General features: G+C 39.0%; 1 protein-coding gene and 1 pseudogene across 1 annotated transcript in view; both read right to left on the reverse strand.

Moving 5' to 3' along the window:
- The window catches only part of LOC18016416, a 1,548-nt gene extending 536 nt beyond the window's left edge, over window positions 1-1,012 (reverse strand). The window contains exon 1 of the mRNA XM_006401826.2: window positions 137-1,012. Coding sequence (XP_006401889.2) covers window positions 137-1,012 — 876 coding nt within the window. The remainder of the gene's footprint in view (window positions 1-136) is intronic.
- Window positions 1,013-3,854: 2,842 nt separating this feature from the next.
- Window positions 3,855-5,336, reverse strand: LOC18018188 (annotated as a pseudogene).
- Window positions 5,337-15,760: the final 10,424 nt, after the last annotated feature.

Raw genomic sequence — 15,760 nt, forward strand, 5'->3', positions numbered from 1 at the left:
AAACTCTACCAAATGTTAAATTTTTACCACATTTGCTAACTTTTACCACAAATTGTTGTATAATAAATAACTCTTCCAAACACTAAGTTATTTTCAAAAAACTCTACCAACTAAATAGCTGCTAAGGTACAAGTACCTTGTGGTCATCGGTTTCACTCTTATCCATCTCCAAAAGAGTCTCGAAAACATAACGACACCGTGATGAAGTCCACCTAAGAAGAGGAACAACCGAGTCATCTACATCGGGGCGTATTTTCCCTGATCTCTCAGCCAATATAGGGATGCACTCATAACCCCAAACAAGCATTGCCTGTACACATCCGTGGAGAGTGTATCGTGCTCCCCCCAAGTTAGCAATCTTGATGGAATAAATTAGTTCATGGAATCCATAACGACCCCACGGCTGTCTCTCGAAAGCTGCTTCATCCATAACTGTTTTGGCTAAAGCCAACGAGATTCGACTGTTGCGGTGAAGTCCCAATACGCCAACATGCAAAATGAAAAGCAACGCCAACATCTTCTTCTTCTCATAAGTCCATGCTTGGCAAGTTTTCATCCGAGCTTCTAACTCATTCCAATTAGGGTCTTCCCCACCTCTCACTCCAATCTCGGCCCAAAATTCGGTGTGATCTATTTCCAACTTGTCATTGGGATCAATTGGGTCACAGTTTAGCCCCGTGATTTCAGCATACTCTAAGAGTGAAAATCTAACCGGGCGACCTCCAATAAGAGTCCAGAACTCATGATTCCTATCCACCTTCAGTTGGTTGCTAACAAAATACTGAACCGTCTTAGCACTCCATATGAACGAAGTCAATGCAAGCTTCAGTAGCACGCCAACTTGAGAATTATTCATGATGTCGTTGTAAATTTCTTCCCCAAGGTGATCCCTGATCATCATGATGAACTCATGAAGCTTGCAGTTATGATGACAACTCTTCTTCAGCAAAGGAGATTTGCCTTCCGGGTACAATCTTTGGGGATAATCCTTTGAGCCGCTAGCTGAAGCCATGTCCGCAAACAAATAAAAACATTTAAATCTTACAAATCTACCACACATCAAAACAAATCTACCATGAACAAACACATGTCTACCAAACTCGACAACAACTATAGAATACCTACCACAAAACATTAACAAATCTACCAAAACGAACACAAATCTACCACAAATAAAAGAAAAGAAAATATAGAACACAAATCTACCAAATAAATACATAAATCTACCACACACAAAGAGAGAACGCAAATATAGAATTCGTAAGTCTACCAAACGCTCACCACATATGAAAACAAATCTACCATGAACATGTCTACCAAACTCGAAAGCAACTATAATATAAAATCTACCAAACCCGGGAGCAATTATAGTATATAACTCTACCAAATACGACCACAAGTCTACCACACATGATATAAATAAACCAACAATACATAAATCTACCAATACAATATCAACATTAACTCTACCAACAATACTGAAAGAGGTGTTCGGGGTTTCAAATGATAGTTTTTAGGTTTTTTAGCTTTAAAAATCGTGGAGAGAGATTCTAGGAGAAATGATGATTTTTCTGAAAAAATTTGGAAAGAAAATCTTCCATATTCTTGTCGATATTACCCAGAATTTAGAGAAATTTTTTACTTTTTTTTAACTTAATTGATGACTGTGTAATTAACTCATTTTCTTTTGAAAAAATAAATCAAAATGGCATAACTGTGAATATCTACTCTAAACCACGGTTTTGTGGTCTTTCTTATAAAGATTAAAGTCATTCTAGTAAAACTAAAAATGGAGAGTCAATCTAGTAATATTTCCTAAAATTAGAGTCAATCTAGCACATTTCTCTAATAAAATTAGACTCCTTCGTTCTTTTTTGACGTCAAGACTCTTCTTCCTTTCTTTCTAGAATCATCCAAGCTTAGGGTTAGTTTACTGAGGATTGTTGAGTTTTCAAGTAAGTAACTCAGTAGATTCCATCTCCATCGTCTTTCTTTTAATGGCCTTTTCTTCATCTTTTTTTTTTTGGTCAACTTCTTTATTTATTAAATTGTCAACAAACTCCATACATTAAATAGATATTCGGTGTGGTGTTTGCTCTAGTTGTCTCCCGCTTTGTCTCCCACTGCGGCGTCTCCTCTTCCCCTATGGAAGGTTTTGCTTGTCTTCTCGTTTTGGTTTAGGTGCTCTGTTCTGTGTGGCGGCTTTGAGACTGCTTTTAATCTGGTTTGTGTCTTGTTTTTCTTGCTCGCGGAGGAGATAGTAAGGCTATTTGAGCTTGCCGACCGACATCAGGAAGATCTTGACTTGAGCATTTAGCGCTTCTTGGTTCTGATAGTTAGTGTAGTCTGTTTTGATTTCTGGATCAAGCTGAGTAGAGGACTGTCATTATTCAGGCCTCCTTTGACTTCTTTGAGGAATAATTATTTCTTCGGCTGCCGGATGAAACAGCTTCCAATATGCTTTTTAGATTTTTCTTTTTGTTTTTCTCATTTTGTTCATATATTTCGGTTTTGCCTTACCTTGAGATCACAGGCTTTTTATCACTACTGATTTGATTCCATTGCTTCAAACTTTGGCGTCAAATGATGGAATTTGCTTCCATGTTTTTTATTCTTTTTTTTTTCTGCATGGGACCAATCTTTTGATTAATCAATTTGTTCATTCATTTTTGTAACACCAACATTTTTCATTTTCAATGAAATATTTACCATTTAGCAAAAAAAAAAAAAATATATGTCATTGCCCAAAGTAACCCACCCAGTACTACATGTAGGGTCGAAAGGCTTCTCTGACATACTTGCATTCCAGACTGGAATTTCCAGCGATGTCTTGTCCGATGTTATTCCTTAGACACCACCCTAGCCCACTAATCCGCCCATAATCATTCATCTGGCATGTAGGGATTTGGAGGGTCCAGGGGGATCTCCTGTTTGTTCTTGTTGCGGGGCTTCATCTACTTCCTCTTTGCACTCATTTTCGTGTGTATTTTTCCAACTCTCAGCTTCAATGAAAGCGTGTTGTAAGGTATCACGCTGGGAAACCGTTGAAAACAATATCATTCTTTTTAGTGACCTCTACTATCTTAACATATTCACGAGATGAGAAGAAACATCAAGGTCTCGACAAATTATTAATTCTCTCCTCTAGATAATATCGTAGATCCCTGAAAGTGCAACTGAGAGAGAACGAAACAAGTTGAGCTTATAATACTATCTCCATTGCATTGTAACAAAGGAAGTTCATGGTTCAAGTAAGCATTCCTAACCACGACTAGAGATTTTATATTTCAGTAGCTTTCAAGAAAGACTAGTAACATTTCCCACCTGTAGTCACATAATTCAACAAGTGATAAAGATATACCGGACTAAAAGCAGGGTAAACCTGTGATTCTAGGTTTCAAAGTGTTTATTAAATCTAAGGACCAAAATTTTAGTTAAATATCGATTTGGTATAGTGGTTACAGCTTTCAAACACCTTTAGTAGATGGAAGGTTCTAAGCTTGGTCACACAAACTTATTTTTTTCCGTAATTAATTGCTCATGTTTTGTTTTTTGTTCTTGGAGTCGGACTTTCAACAATGGTAGTACATAGTCCACATTGAGGGTAATCCTTACCTTTTCTCCTATTTAATATTGCAGTTTTTTTTCCTACTCTAAGACTGAATCTATTATTTAGCAAAAACATATATCTTTCAGTCAAAAGAAATGATTACTAATTTAAGCCAAAACATAGATAAGATTTTAATATTTACAAGATATAAAAATCACCACAAACGAAAAAGAAGCATAGAGTTCACATAAACTAGAGTACAAAAAGAAAACCTTGCATGTCCATAGTCAATGATAAATGAGGATCAGAGAACAACAACTTGGCATGAGACAGAGAGTCTTGGAATGGTAAGGAGTTCCTTGAGGATCACACATTCTTTTTTCTTTTTGGGACGATCCAAGCATAGAGTGAGTTTCTTGAGGACTGGTGAGTTCTCAAGTAAGTAACTCACTAGCTCCATCTCCATCGCCTCCCCTTCCAATCGCCTTTCTATCTCAACATACTCTAGAGATGCCAGGAAACACCGAGATTCGGGAACAATGTAATCAATCCCCACACTCTCCTCATAGGTAATAGATCCCTGCATGTACAAATACACAGATACTTTCACCATTTGCAAATTAAGACATACGAAGTTTAAGGTTTATATAGTAGACAATCCTCACCACTACAAGAGATTTTAGATTGGAGCATCTCTAAAGAAAAATTGGCAACATTTTCCCACCTATAGCCACCGAACTCAACACGCAAGAAGGATAGGTTTCGGAACAAGGGTAATGGTTCACATCTTGAGTACTCATAAATGACCTACAACAACAACAACAAACAAAATAGACATTTCGTTTAACAAAAGATCATACTTGGAGCACATTCAAAATAGTAAATTTGAACATAGATTTACCTCGAGAGTCCTCGAAACGATGATCAAATCTTTGACACCAGAGATCTCAGCGAGAAAATCACGAATCATATTTCTCTTTTGGATATCATTAGGATCAAACTTCATTTTCAAAAGCAAGTTAAACAAAGAGTCGATATCGGCTTTTACAAGGGAACCCATATTGTTAAGTAGGAAACTCGCAGTTCGGTGATCACAGAGCCTCAGATACTTAAGTCTCGGAGCATCAATCGCAACGACAAGATCTTCAACGTAAGTATTGTGAGAGTACGCAATAATAGTGAAGCTCAACAGAGACTGAGAACGAACACGTAAAACCTCCGTATAATCACATAGGTTCCTCTCTATATACAACCTTTCCAGAACGGGGCAGCCCAAGATCAGCGTTTCTAAAGCCGAATCGCCGGAAAATTTAACCGTATCTAGAACGATAGCTTTGAGACAAGGTAAAGAAACAAACTTGAGAGTAGGCAAGGTAATGCCATAGATGTTTAAGGACACTAAGCTCTCGCATGTGTAAATTGTTGGAGGTATCTGCATTTCATCGTCTTCCCAGTCTATGTCAGCAACATGGAGATGCTGAATTCTCCGCTTAGCAACAGTGTCGATCCACCGCTTAACATCAGCCTTAAACACATAATCCCAGTTGCACTTTAACTTAAATTTTTGCATGCAAGAATCGCTGTTAAAACCAAGAAACGCATCGACAAAACTCACGAAAGCATCGTGTTTTCGAAAATAACTATACTCCAAGGACAAACCAGGTACGAATCGCCAGAGATTTCTCCATCTGCTTGATAACAAGCTAGTCTTGACAACATCTTTTGTGGAGAGATTCAAGAGTATCTCAAATATCAGGGACTCTGGCAAGCTGCTCACTATATCCATTTTAGTCTGCGTAGAGAAAACACCAAAATCGATAAAGAAAAGCGAAATCGGCTCTACAATCTTCACACAGAAGTTGAAAGAGAGTTTGGATTATCAATCGTTAGAAAGGAATCGAACGTACCTATAAAAATCGCGAAATTAGCAGTCGAGCAAGAAGAGAGTAGATCAAAAGTGAAGCGAGATCGAGAAACCTAGTCGTGGAATTTCCCAGTGCATGATTTTCTGGCGTCCGTTTAGGGTTTCTCTGGGTAGAGAAGGTTAACACTTCGAGTAGTGTTTGGGTTAGAAAACACGTTCGGTTTAATTCGGTTTAGTTCAGTTCCAGTTCCACATTAATATCATCATCGTCACTACGGTTATTTTACGATTGTAAACGACTTCGTTTTACCTTAGGATTTCCCAGTGGCTCAACTGCTGCTAGTTCTGGCATTAAGCTCAACCACGAATATCTCAAGGTATTTGGAAAAACTCACTCATTCTATGATTGCCCAACGAGCTACACTGTAAAGTATCTCAGTGTTAGTACTCTCCAACCTTCGGTTCCTGCTACTGACCCTTCTCTTACTACCCAAACACAACAGTCTGACTTAGATTAGTGGTGTGCTAATGCTTTTGAAGTTTAAAGTTTGCATCTTTTGTAAGACTTTTTAACTTTATAAATCTTTTGCTAATGTATGATTAGATCTTTTGTACAACCTTTCATAATGTATGATATTAGAATTTCAAATTCAAGATTTCAGGTTTTATTTTTTTAGATTTTTTTTTGGGACAAATTTAAAATTAGCCATGTAAACTAACGTGTAGCTTTAGAACTAAGCCATGAATATTCATCTGACTAAACTGTGGCTAAGTTATGAAAGGTTTCCACACAATAACAATAAAGTAAACACTCGCTATATAGCTACCGCGAGTGTTGTGTGGCTCCTTTGTGACTAAATCAGCCACGAAACAAATGTGTCTAAACCGTGACTAAGTAAACACGAAAAGCCACAAAAAAATTAAGTCACGATCCTATAGACAATTTGTTTTCGTGATTCTCTGTGACCATATGATGATATAGTCATGAAAATTAGGTCTTAGTCACGAAATGTTCAGTGGCTATACGATCATTTTTGTACTAGTAACTTTACAGGATATAAAAATCACCACAAAAGAAGAAGAAGCATAGCGCTCACATAAATAACAACTAAGAGAAAAGCTTTTGTATGTATAGTCAATGATCAGAGAACAACCACTTGGCCTGATGTAGAGAGTCTTGGAATGGATATGAGTTTCTTGAGGGTCACAGATTCTTGTTTATGTTCGGAACAATCCAGGCATAGAATGAGTTTCTTGAGGATTGGTGAGTTCTCAAGTAAGTAACTCGCTAGCTCCATCTCCATCGATTCCCCTTTAAATGGCCTCTCTATCTCAACATACACGAGAGATGCTAGGAAACACCGAGGTAAGGGCAAAAGATAAATTCCCACCTTTTCCTCACAGTCAGTAATAGACCCCTGCTTGTACAAGAGTGGAAGAAACACAGTTAAAATATACGATACTTTTACCATTTGCATCTCAAGATATACAGAGTGTATGGTTTAGTAGACAATCCTTACCACTACAAGAGATTTTAGATTGGGGCATCTTTCAAGAAAGATTGGCAACATTTCCCAGCTATAGCCACCGAACTTAACATGCAAGAAAGATAGGTTTCGAAACAAGGGTAATGGTTCACGTCTTGATTGATCATAAATGGCCTACAACCAAAAAAAAAAAAGAGGTATCAGGATAACTTATATATAGGAATCTAGGATGTACACTTAAAGCATTCAAACAGCGAATTCAACATAGATTACCTCGAGAGTAGCCGAAGTGATGATCATATCTTTGACACGAGAGATCCCGATGAGAAAATCACGAACCATATTTCTCTTTTGGATATCATTTGAATCATATTTCTCGTCAAACACGGTGTCAATATCGGCTTTTACAAGGGAACCCATATTGTCAAGTATGAAACTCGCAGCTCGGTTATCCCAGAGCCTCAGATACTGAAGCCTGGGAGCATCAATCGCAACTACAGGACCAGCAGAGTTGTCTGGTGCCTATTGGACCAGCAGAGTTCATCGCTAGGTATAATTGTTGCTCCGAAAAGCGTATCCTACCGATGGCTTATGACTTACATGGGGAAAATTGGTAATCTCGTGCTCGCATTCCCTTGGCTAGGGAGATGGAATGTACATATAGTGTTGTTTTTATGGGCTACCCGGGCCCGTTTAAACCCTGCTCGTATAAAGCCCGTCCTATTAAAGCCCGCTTATATAAAGCCCGTTTATCTTTTTTTTAATCTAATTATTTAAATTACATTTGAATTTTTGTAATATTATGTATGTTATTATAAATTTAAAATAAATATTACGTTTTTTTATATATTTTTAGAAAACATAATATCTTAAAAAAATAAAACTTTCTGAAATGAATAAACATATATCATAAACAAAATCCAACATTTCATAAGTAAATAAATAATTAATAACAAAATCCAATTCAAAAATATAACATCAACGCTTTGTTCAAACAAACATAAAATTATAAAATAAATATTTGTAAAGATTATCTTTGATTTAAACTTGATCTTTTTCTTCAGGCTCTGCAAAAAAAAAAAAAAAATTAGAAATAACATTTAACTTAAAAAAAAAAGAGAATTTATAAACAACTTTCACAAACATAAAATTTTTTATCTTCTCTAATGCAGCAAACAAAGGTTTCCTCTTTGTCTTCCTTAACCACTGTAAAATGATTAAGAAAAGGTTCAAGATCATGAAGAAACAAAATGATTCAATGTGGAGGTATTCAAATGGAGGCTACTCACAGTGCTTAGACGAAAAATAGAGCGCTCAACGATTAAAGAAACAACAACGAAGACAGTCAACACTAAAGCAACAGACCAAGTAGGCGATAATGCCAACGATCTCTCATTTGACTGTAGAAAATCTAAAAAATGTTCATGTGCAGTCATGGTTTGTTGTAAAATTGTTTGTTTTGTTTGGAACATTAGCCGACCAAAGGAAAATAATAATAAATGTTGACAAGAAAAAAGAAAATTAAAGAAAAGGTAAGAACAAAAAAGGTGGAAAAGTCAGAGCGAAGATTCGACTGATACCGAAGACAACCTTCCTCACATGATGATATTGATACTCTTCACTTTTCACTCACATGGGACCCACTTCATCCTCACTTGTTTTTTCGGGTACACGGGTACCCTTTTATTTCGCGGGTAAGCCCGTATAATAAACGGACGTAAATGGATCTACCTTTTTATGATTTCATATAACTAAACGGGTTACGGGCTTAAAAATTAATGAAAGGCCCGTATAAGCCCGCGGGCTTTAGGCCCGCAAAAACATCACTACGTACATAGGAGCTAGACCTGAGTAAAATAGTCGGAACTAAAGAACCAAACGGAAATGAAACCAGAATAGGAGGTATGGAACCAAATCAAATAGTCATAAATACCTTAATGGTTCCTCTTATAAAATATTTTGGGTATGCCGTATGCGAACAGAATGAGTACCCAAAATACAATTGTTTATCCAAAAATTATGTATATATAAACTTGAAATTACCTAAATAATAAAAACAATTGAAATATCCAATTATCTTAGTTTTTCAAATGTCAAATTAGATAAATTTGTAAAGGTGAACTACAATTTTTCAAAATCAAACCCAATATATCTTTAAAATTAAACCTAATTTCATTAAAATTGAACCAAATTTCAGTAAATTTTTGGTATTTCAAATAATTATATTCGGATACGGGAACCGATCCAAATACGAGAGGGAACCTAACCAAACCTGACCCAAAAAAATATCCATCTTAGACCCCTAGTATCAAAATACCGAAAACCCAAAAGGACTGATTTAAACCTGAACAGTACCCCAATGCCCAAACTTAAAGCTCGGGAAAGTCAAAGATAAGATAAAAACGACATATGTGAAAATGTAAGAGTAGTAATATGGGAATTATCACAGAACACAACACAGGGATTTTCTCTTCAAAAATATTTCACTAGTAAATATGTTTGTAACTTACAAGTATATAGAACCCGATTTAGAGCAACCTCAAGACACACTTTGATTTGCTACACTAGTCTCACTTGTTCTTGAATCGATACGTGATTCAAGAACCTCTCACCCAAATCCCTTAGCACACTAGCTCACAAAAACTCTCACCGATTTTCGCACACCCTTTGCTAAGTATTCTCTCAGTTGTGTTAAAAACCCTACAAGGTTTTTCACACGCCTATTTATACATAATAGGACTTGCGGCTACTCCTCGCCTAGATCCTCTTTGTGATTTCTCCAAATCTTCATGAGAATCTTCACTTTTTTTATCTTCTTCTAAGATAGAGGAAACTTGATATTTTCTTCAAAGATCCTCCAAGATACTCCAAGCTTCCTATCCACGTCAGCTTCTCGTCTCTTGAAGTGTCCAGCACGTCCTGCAGCTCCAGCTCAGCTTCCAGCTCACCTCCACGTGTGTAGATTGCTTCGCAAGTCTTCCCGTGTCAGTTCCAGAGCTAGTCGGACTGCTACACGTGCTACTCCAGCCTTGTTTGCATCTTCAATCTCTCCCTTTTTAGCATATGTGCTTTACAAGTACCTGTCCAAGAAATCGAGACCAAACAAGCAACAAACAACATACTACGAGCCACACATGATTCTGGGAATGCTTCCGATTAAACAAAAGAACTCCAAAAAACCAAAGGAGTGTCAAGTCTTAATATCAACGAGTTCAAGGAGATAAAAGATAAAACACAATGTCTTTAAAAAAAACTCTCCTTACTCCCCCAGAATTCTAAAAACCCCCAAAATAAACCAAAAACTCCTAAACCAAAAACTCCCCCATAGTTCATGCATCCACCGATGTCAATCTTCTCCCCCTGCTTGTGAGCACAGATGTTAAAAATAATCGATGAGCAAACACAATTTGAAAGTTCAGATAAGGTCTAAGTGGGTTTACCTGTGACTGCAGCGCGTAGCATGGCCGTTACTACCCTGAGTTGCTCAAGAACTGACGCCACATCTTCAAGGGCTGTACTGATTCCCTCTGCATCGGCTGGAGCCTCAGGCACTCGAATCACTCCTAGACTCACGCTGTTGACTCCTCCAGTTGGTATGTCCGGTTGGGCAGCGGTTGTTGAATGCGGATTCGAGATAGAGGGACGCGATGTCGACGCAACTCCAGTTCTCTTCCTTGCCTCTTTCTTCCGTTTCTCCTTGGCTTTTTCCTCGGTAACTGCAGCAGCGGCTTCCTTCTTGAGAAAGGTTTCCCCACTTCGTGGATCCTTCTTGTATTTGGTTGGGAAGATCCACATTTCACCTTCTTCGAGCTGCAGAATGAGCTGCCTCTTGATGACCTTGCTGATGAGACAGGGAAACATCAACCATCGTCTATCCCCCTTGATGACCTTGCTCAGATCGAGCATTTGCTGGAAGATCATCCGCCCAATGTCGACATTGATTCTGTGTGCCAGTTTATAGACCAACCTTGCTCGTTCCTCAGAGATGTGGTGCTTATTCGTTGAAGGGACCCAGTTGTAGGATGCGATGACCATCAGTGCAGCTATCCGTGGAGGAAAATCTCTCGAGGTTAATTCAGACCATGTTGACTGATGCCCTTGAGACAGATATCTTGATACCTCATAGATGGGCACAAGATCTGCCTCAGCCTCCTTTTTTCTTTCTGCTTCAGTCAGTGGCTCGCGGCGTAAGGTCTCGTTGATGATTCCTGGAGAAATTCGGACTTTAGCCCCCCTGATTTCCACTATGAAGACCTGAGATGGATCACTCGGTGACTCTGATGGTAGCCCTGCATAGAACTCTCGCACCACCTTGCTCATGTACGGCTCAAGTTCTGTCACCGTCCACCGCATTCTGCTCTCACGAAGTACCTCAAGGTACTTCCATTCATCTTCTTCGTCCACATCTACAACTCGTTCGCACCAGATGTGACGATCCTTGAACACCTGGAATCGTTCATCAGACACCACCCTCTTTTTGCTCCTGAGGTTGGCCTTCTTCTTCTTCTGTTTGACATGACTCGATTCAGCTTCTGGGCAAGGAACGGCTGGAGTTGATTCAGCTCTTGCTTCTGAGGCTTCAGCGGATGTAGTTCTTTTCTTTTCTTTCCGAGCTCGCTTGGCAGTAGGAACTGTCACCATGGCCAAGCTCCGCTTCCTTCTTACCTCGTCGATTTGCTCCTGAACCGACATCTCCTCTGGCCTCTCGTCTGTCTCAGATGGCAGACCTCTTCCTTCTTCATTCTCAGACATCACCCTTTCGTTGTCCTCGGGCTCAGCCTCTATTCGGATCTCCGATGCGGCTTCTCTATCCTCCCTCAGTTGATCGGCTCCTTGCGTTTCAGTTTCGACTCGAGGGCTTTCTTTGTTTTCTGCTTTGGGCTCATTCGTACCATCGTGTTCCTCCTCTTGTGCCACCGATTCATCCTGAGCTTCGTCGGGAAGCGGAATCTCTTCTCCAGATCCTCCGGTGAATTGGCTGATGAGTCTCCGCCTTCGTCTGCAGTGGCGAATGATTCGCTCTCGCTTCCGGTCCCCTTCCCTGTTCCAGACTTCTCTTCGCTCTGAATCACGGGTGGATTCTGTTCTTCACCACTCGATCCATCGATTAGATGAGGAGACGAAGCATCACCTGTTGCATGTGCCATCTTTGACTTCGATTTCTTTCTGATGAGCCCCCTTCGTGTTGCAGACACCATTTTATTTGCAGATCTAGGACTGAGATGCTTCGAATTGGGTCACACAAGTTCTTCGCACCTAGGGTTTTGGATCAATTCAATGTAGCGTCTCTTCCTCTTCCTCCTCCGCAAATATAGCCACATCAATTTCCCTCTCCTTTATTTGATTTTCCTTTTTCCTCATGGGCTGCTGTTGGGCCTTCCTGCATTAGCATCATTTGTCCATGACCCATTTCCTGTTTAACCATGACAAGTCTTTTTTCTAGCACAAGAACATCCATTAGTACACCACAAGGAACACGACAGTCATTGACACATTTAAACCAAAGAATTTGTGATGGTTAACATGAGTAGTAACCGTTCACCTCATCACACCTCAACTAGCTTTTGAAAACAGTTTTTGAGATTAGCTTATTTACCCAGATTCACAGATGACACATAAGCTGATTCAGCACATGACTCGAATGATCACTCTGCTTTTTCTTGATTCTTTGTGCCTTGCCAGGTTTGATGCTGAGACTAGCTTTCACACTATCTTGTCTTTATCACGCTCTTCATCAGTTTTGAACCTTTATTCAGCAAGAGAGAACCTTAGGTACTTGTCACAGTGAATTTTTTATTGGATACACTGTGACTTGGCAGCTTCCTTTCTTTTTCTGCCTTGGGTTTTTCTTTGAGCTTTGGACAAGTCTTCTTTTTGATGTAGGACCTATCTCTGAAGTACATATTATCCTGTAGCTCAGTCTTATCATTGCGGTTTCTCAAAGACCGACTTACATTGCTTTCAGGCTGTTTGGTTCTCTCTGTGAAACCTGTACTGATGTCAAGACATGACGACAAGATAGGTAGCTCTTTTTCTCCGACCTTTAACCCTCAAGGCTGAATCGAAACGTTATGTTCATCCTGAGCCTGTACCTGTATCAGTTCTGCACATCTCAAAGCTCTTGTTAAATTCCACAAACACCAATTGCATTTCTTAAAGTGACAAAACGATTAAAGTCCAGTGGTTTTGTGAATAAATCAGCCAGTTGAGATTCAGTGACAACATGCTCGATCACTACCTGTTTTCCTTCCACTAACTCACGGATAAAGTGGTGTCTTATGTCGATGTGTTTGGTCCTTGAGTGTTGTACTGGATTCTTGGAAATGCTTATAGCACTCTTGTTGTCACAGTACACAAGAAGTGGACCTGAATCCATTCCATAGTCAGCAGACATCTGCTTCATCCACAGTAGTTGGCTACAACAGCTCCCCATGGCAATGTATTCTGCTTTAGCAGTGGAGTGGGACACTGAGTTTTGCTTTTTGCTGAGCCACGAGATGAGGTTGTTTCCGAGAAAGAAACACCCACCACTTGTGCTTTTCCTGTCATCAGCACTTCCTGCCCAATGTGCATCACAGTATCTCACTAGGTTCTGATTCGATCCTTTCGAGTACCAGATGCCTAACTCAACTGTGCCCTTGACGTACTTGATGATCCTCTTTACCGCCTCAAGATGAGATTGCTTAGGTTTAGCTTGGTACCTAGCACAGATGCCAACACTTAGGCACAGGTCCGGTCTGCTCGCTGTGAGATAGAGGAGACTCCCAATCATTCCTCTATACAAGGTTAGATCAACACTTGTTCCCTCATCATCTCGCGTGAGGCTGGTGGTTGTGCTCATTGGGGTCTTTGCTTCTTTGGCTGAATCAAGCTTGAACCTCTTCAAGAGATTTCTGGCATAGGTGCTTTGTGATATGAAAACGCCTTCCTCAAATTGAGTGATCTGAAGTCCCAAAAAGTACTTGAGCTCTCCCACCATACTCATCTCAAACTCACTCGTCATGCTTGCAACAAAAGCATCAACTAGCTCTTGAGAGGTCCCTCCAAAAATTATGTCGTCCACATAAATCTGAACAACCATAATCTTATCTTTCTTTTCTAGTATGAACAAGGTTTTGTCCACACTGCCTCTCATGTAACCCTCGTGAACTAGGAAGCTCGCCAATCGTTCGTACCAGGCTCTGGGTGCCTGCTTCAGTCCATATAGTGCTTTCTTGAGCTTGTATACATGAGTTGGATTGCCTGCATCTTCGAACCCTTTCGGCTGCTCCACATACACCTCCTCCTGAATCAGACCATTCAGAAAAGCACTCTTGACATCCATCTGATATACCCTGAAGTTAAGTATGCATGCCATTCCCAAAAAAAGTCTGATTGACTCAAGACGTGCCACAGGTGCAAATGTCTCTTCAAAATCCACCCCTTCCACTTGGGAGTACCCCTGAGCCACTAGACGAGCTTTGTTTCGAACCACTGCTCCATTCTCATCAATTTTATTCTTGAAAATCCACTTGGTTCCCACAATGTTGCAGTCCATCAGTCGTGGCACTAGTTCCCACACGTCATTTCGAACAAACTGCTCGAGTTCTTGTTCCATGACAACGATCCAGAACTCATCCTGCAACGTAGTGTTGTTTTTACGGGCTACCCGGGCCCGTTTAAACCCTGCTCGTATAAAGCCCGCCCTATTAAAGCCCGCTTATATAAAACCCGTTTATATTTGTAATTTTTTAGCCCGTTTATTTAGAAGCCTGCGGGCTTAAATAGCCCTTTTAAGCCCGTTTATCTTTTTTTCAATCTAATTATTTAAATTACATTTGAATTCTTGTAATATTATGTATGTTATTATAAATTTAAAATATATATTACGTTTTTTTATATATTTTTAGAAAACATAATATCTTAAAAAAATAAAACTTTCTGAAATGAATAAACATATATCATAAACAAAATCCAACATTTCATAAGTAAATAAGTAATTAATAACAAAATCCAATTCAAAAATATAACATCAACGCTTTGTTCAAACAAACATAAAATTATAAAATAAATATTTGTAAAGATTATCTTTGATTTAAACTTGATCTTTTTCTTCAGGCTCTGCAAAAAAAAAAAAAAAATTAGAAATAACATTTAACTTAAAAAAAAAAGAGAATTTATAAACAACTTTCACAAACATAAAATTTTTTATCTTCTCCAATGCAGCAAACAAAGGTTTCCTCTTTGTCTTCCTTAACCACTGTAAAATGATTAAGAAAAGGTTCAAGTTCATGAAGAAACAAAATGATTCAATGTGGAGGTATTCAAATGGAGGCTACTCACAGTGCTTAGACGAAAAATAGAGCGCTCAACGATTAAAGAAACAACAACGAAGACAGTCAACACTAAAGCAACAGACCAAGTAGGCGATAATGCCAACGATCTCTCATTTGACTGTAGAAAATCTAAAAGATGTTCATGTGCAGTCATGGTTTGTTGTAAAATTGTTTGTTTTGTTTGGAACATTAGCCGACCAAAGGAAAATAATAATAAATGTTGACAAGAAAAAAGAAAATTAAAGAAAAGGTAAGAACAAAAAAGGTGGAAAAGTCAGAGCGAAGATTCGACTGATACCGAAGACAACCTTCCTCACATGATGATATTGATACTCTTCACTTTTCACTCACATGGGACCCACTTCATCCTCACTTGTTTTTTCGGGTACACGGGTACCCTTTTATTTCGCGGGTAAGCCCGTATAATAAACGGACGTAAATGGATCTACCCTTTTATGATTTCATATAACTAAACGGGTTACGGGCTTAAAAATTAATGAAAGGCCCGTATAAGCCCGCGGGCTTCAGGCCCGCAAAAACATCA

Source organism: Eutrema salsugineum, unplaced genomic scaffold, assembly GCF_000478725.1.
Source record: "Eutrema salsugineum unplaced genomic scaffold, Eutsalg1_0 scaffold_2, whole genome shotgun sequence".
NCBI classification, from domain to species: Eukaryota; Viridiplantae; Streptophyta; class Magnoliopsida; order Brassicales; family Brassicaceae; genus Eutrema; species Eutrema salsugineum.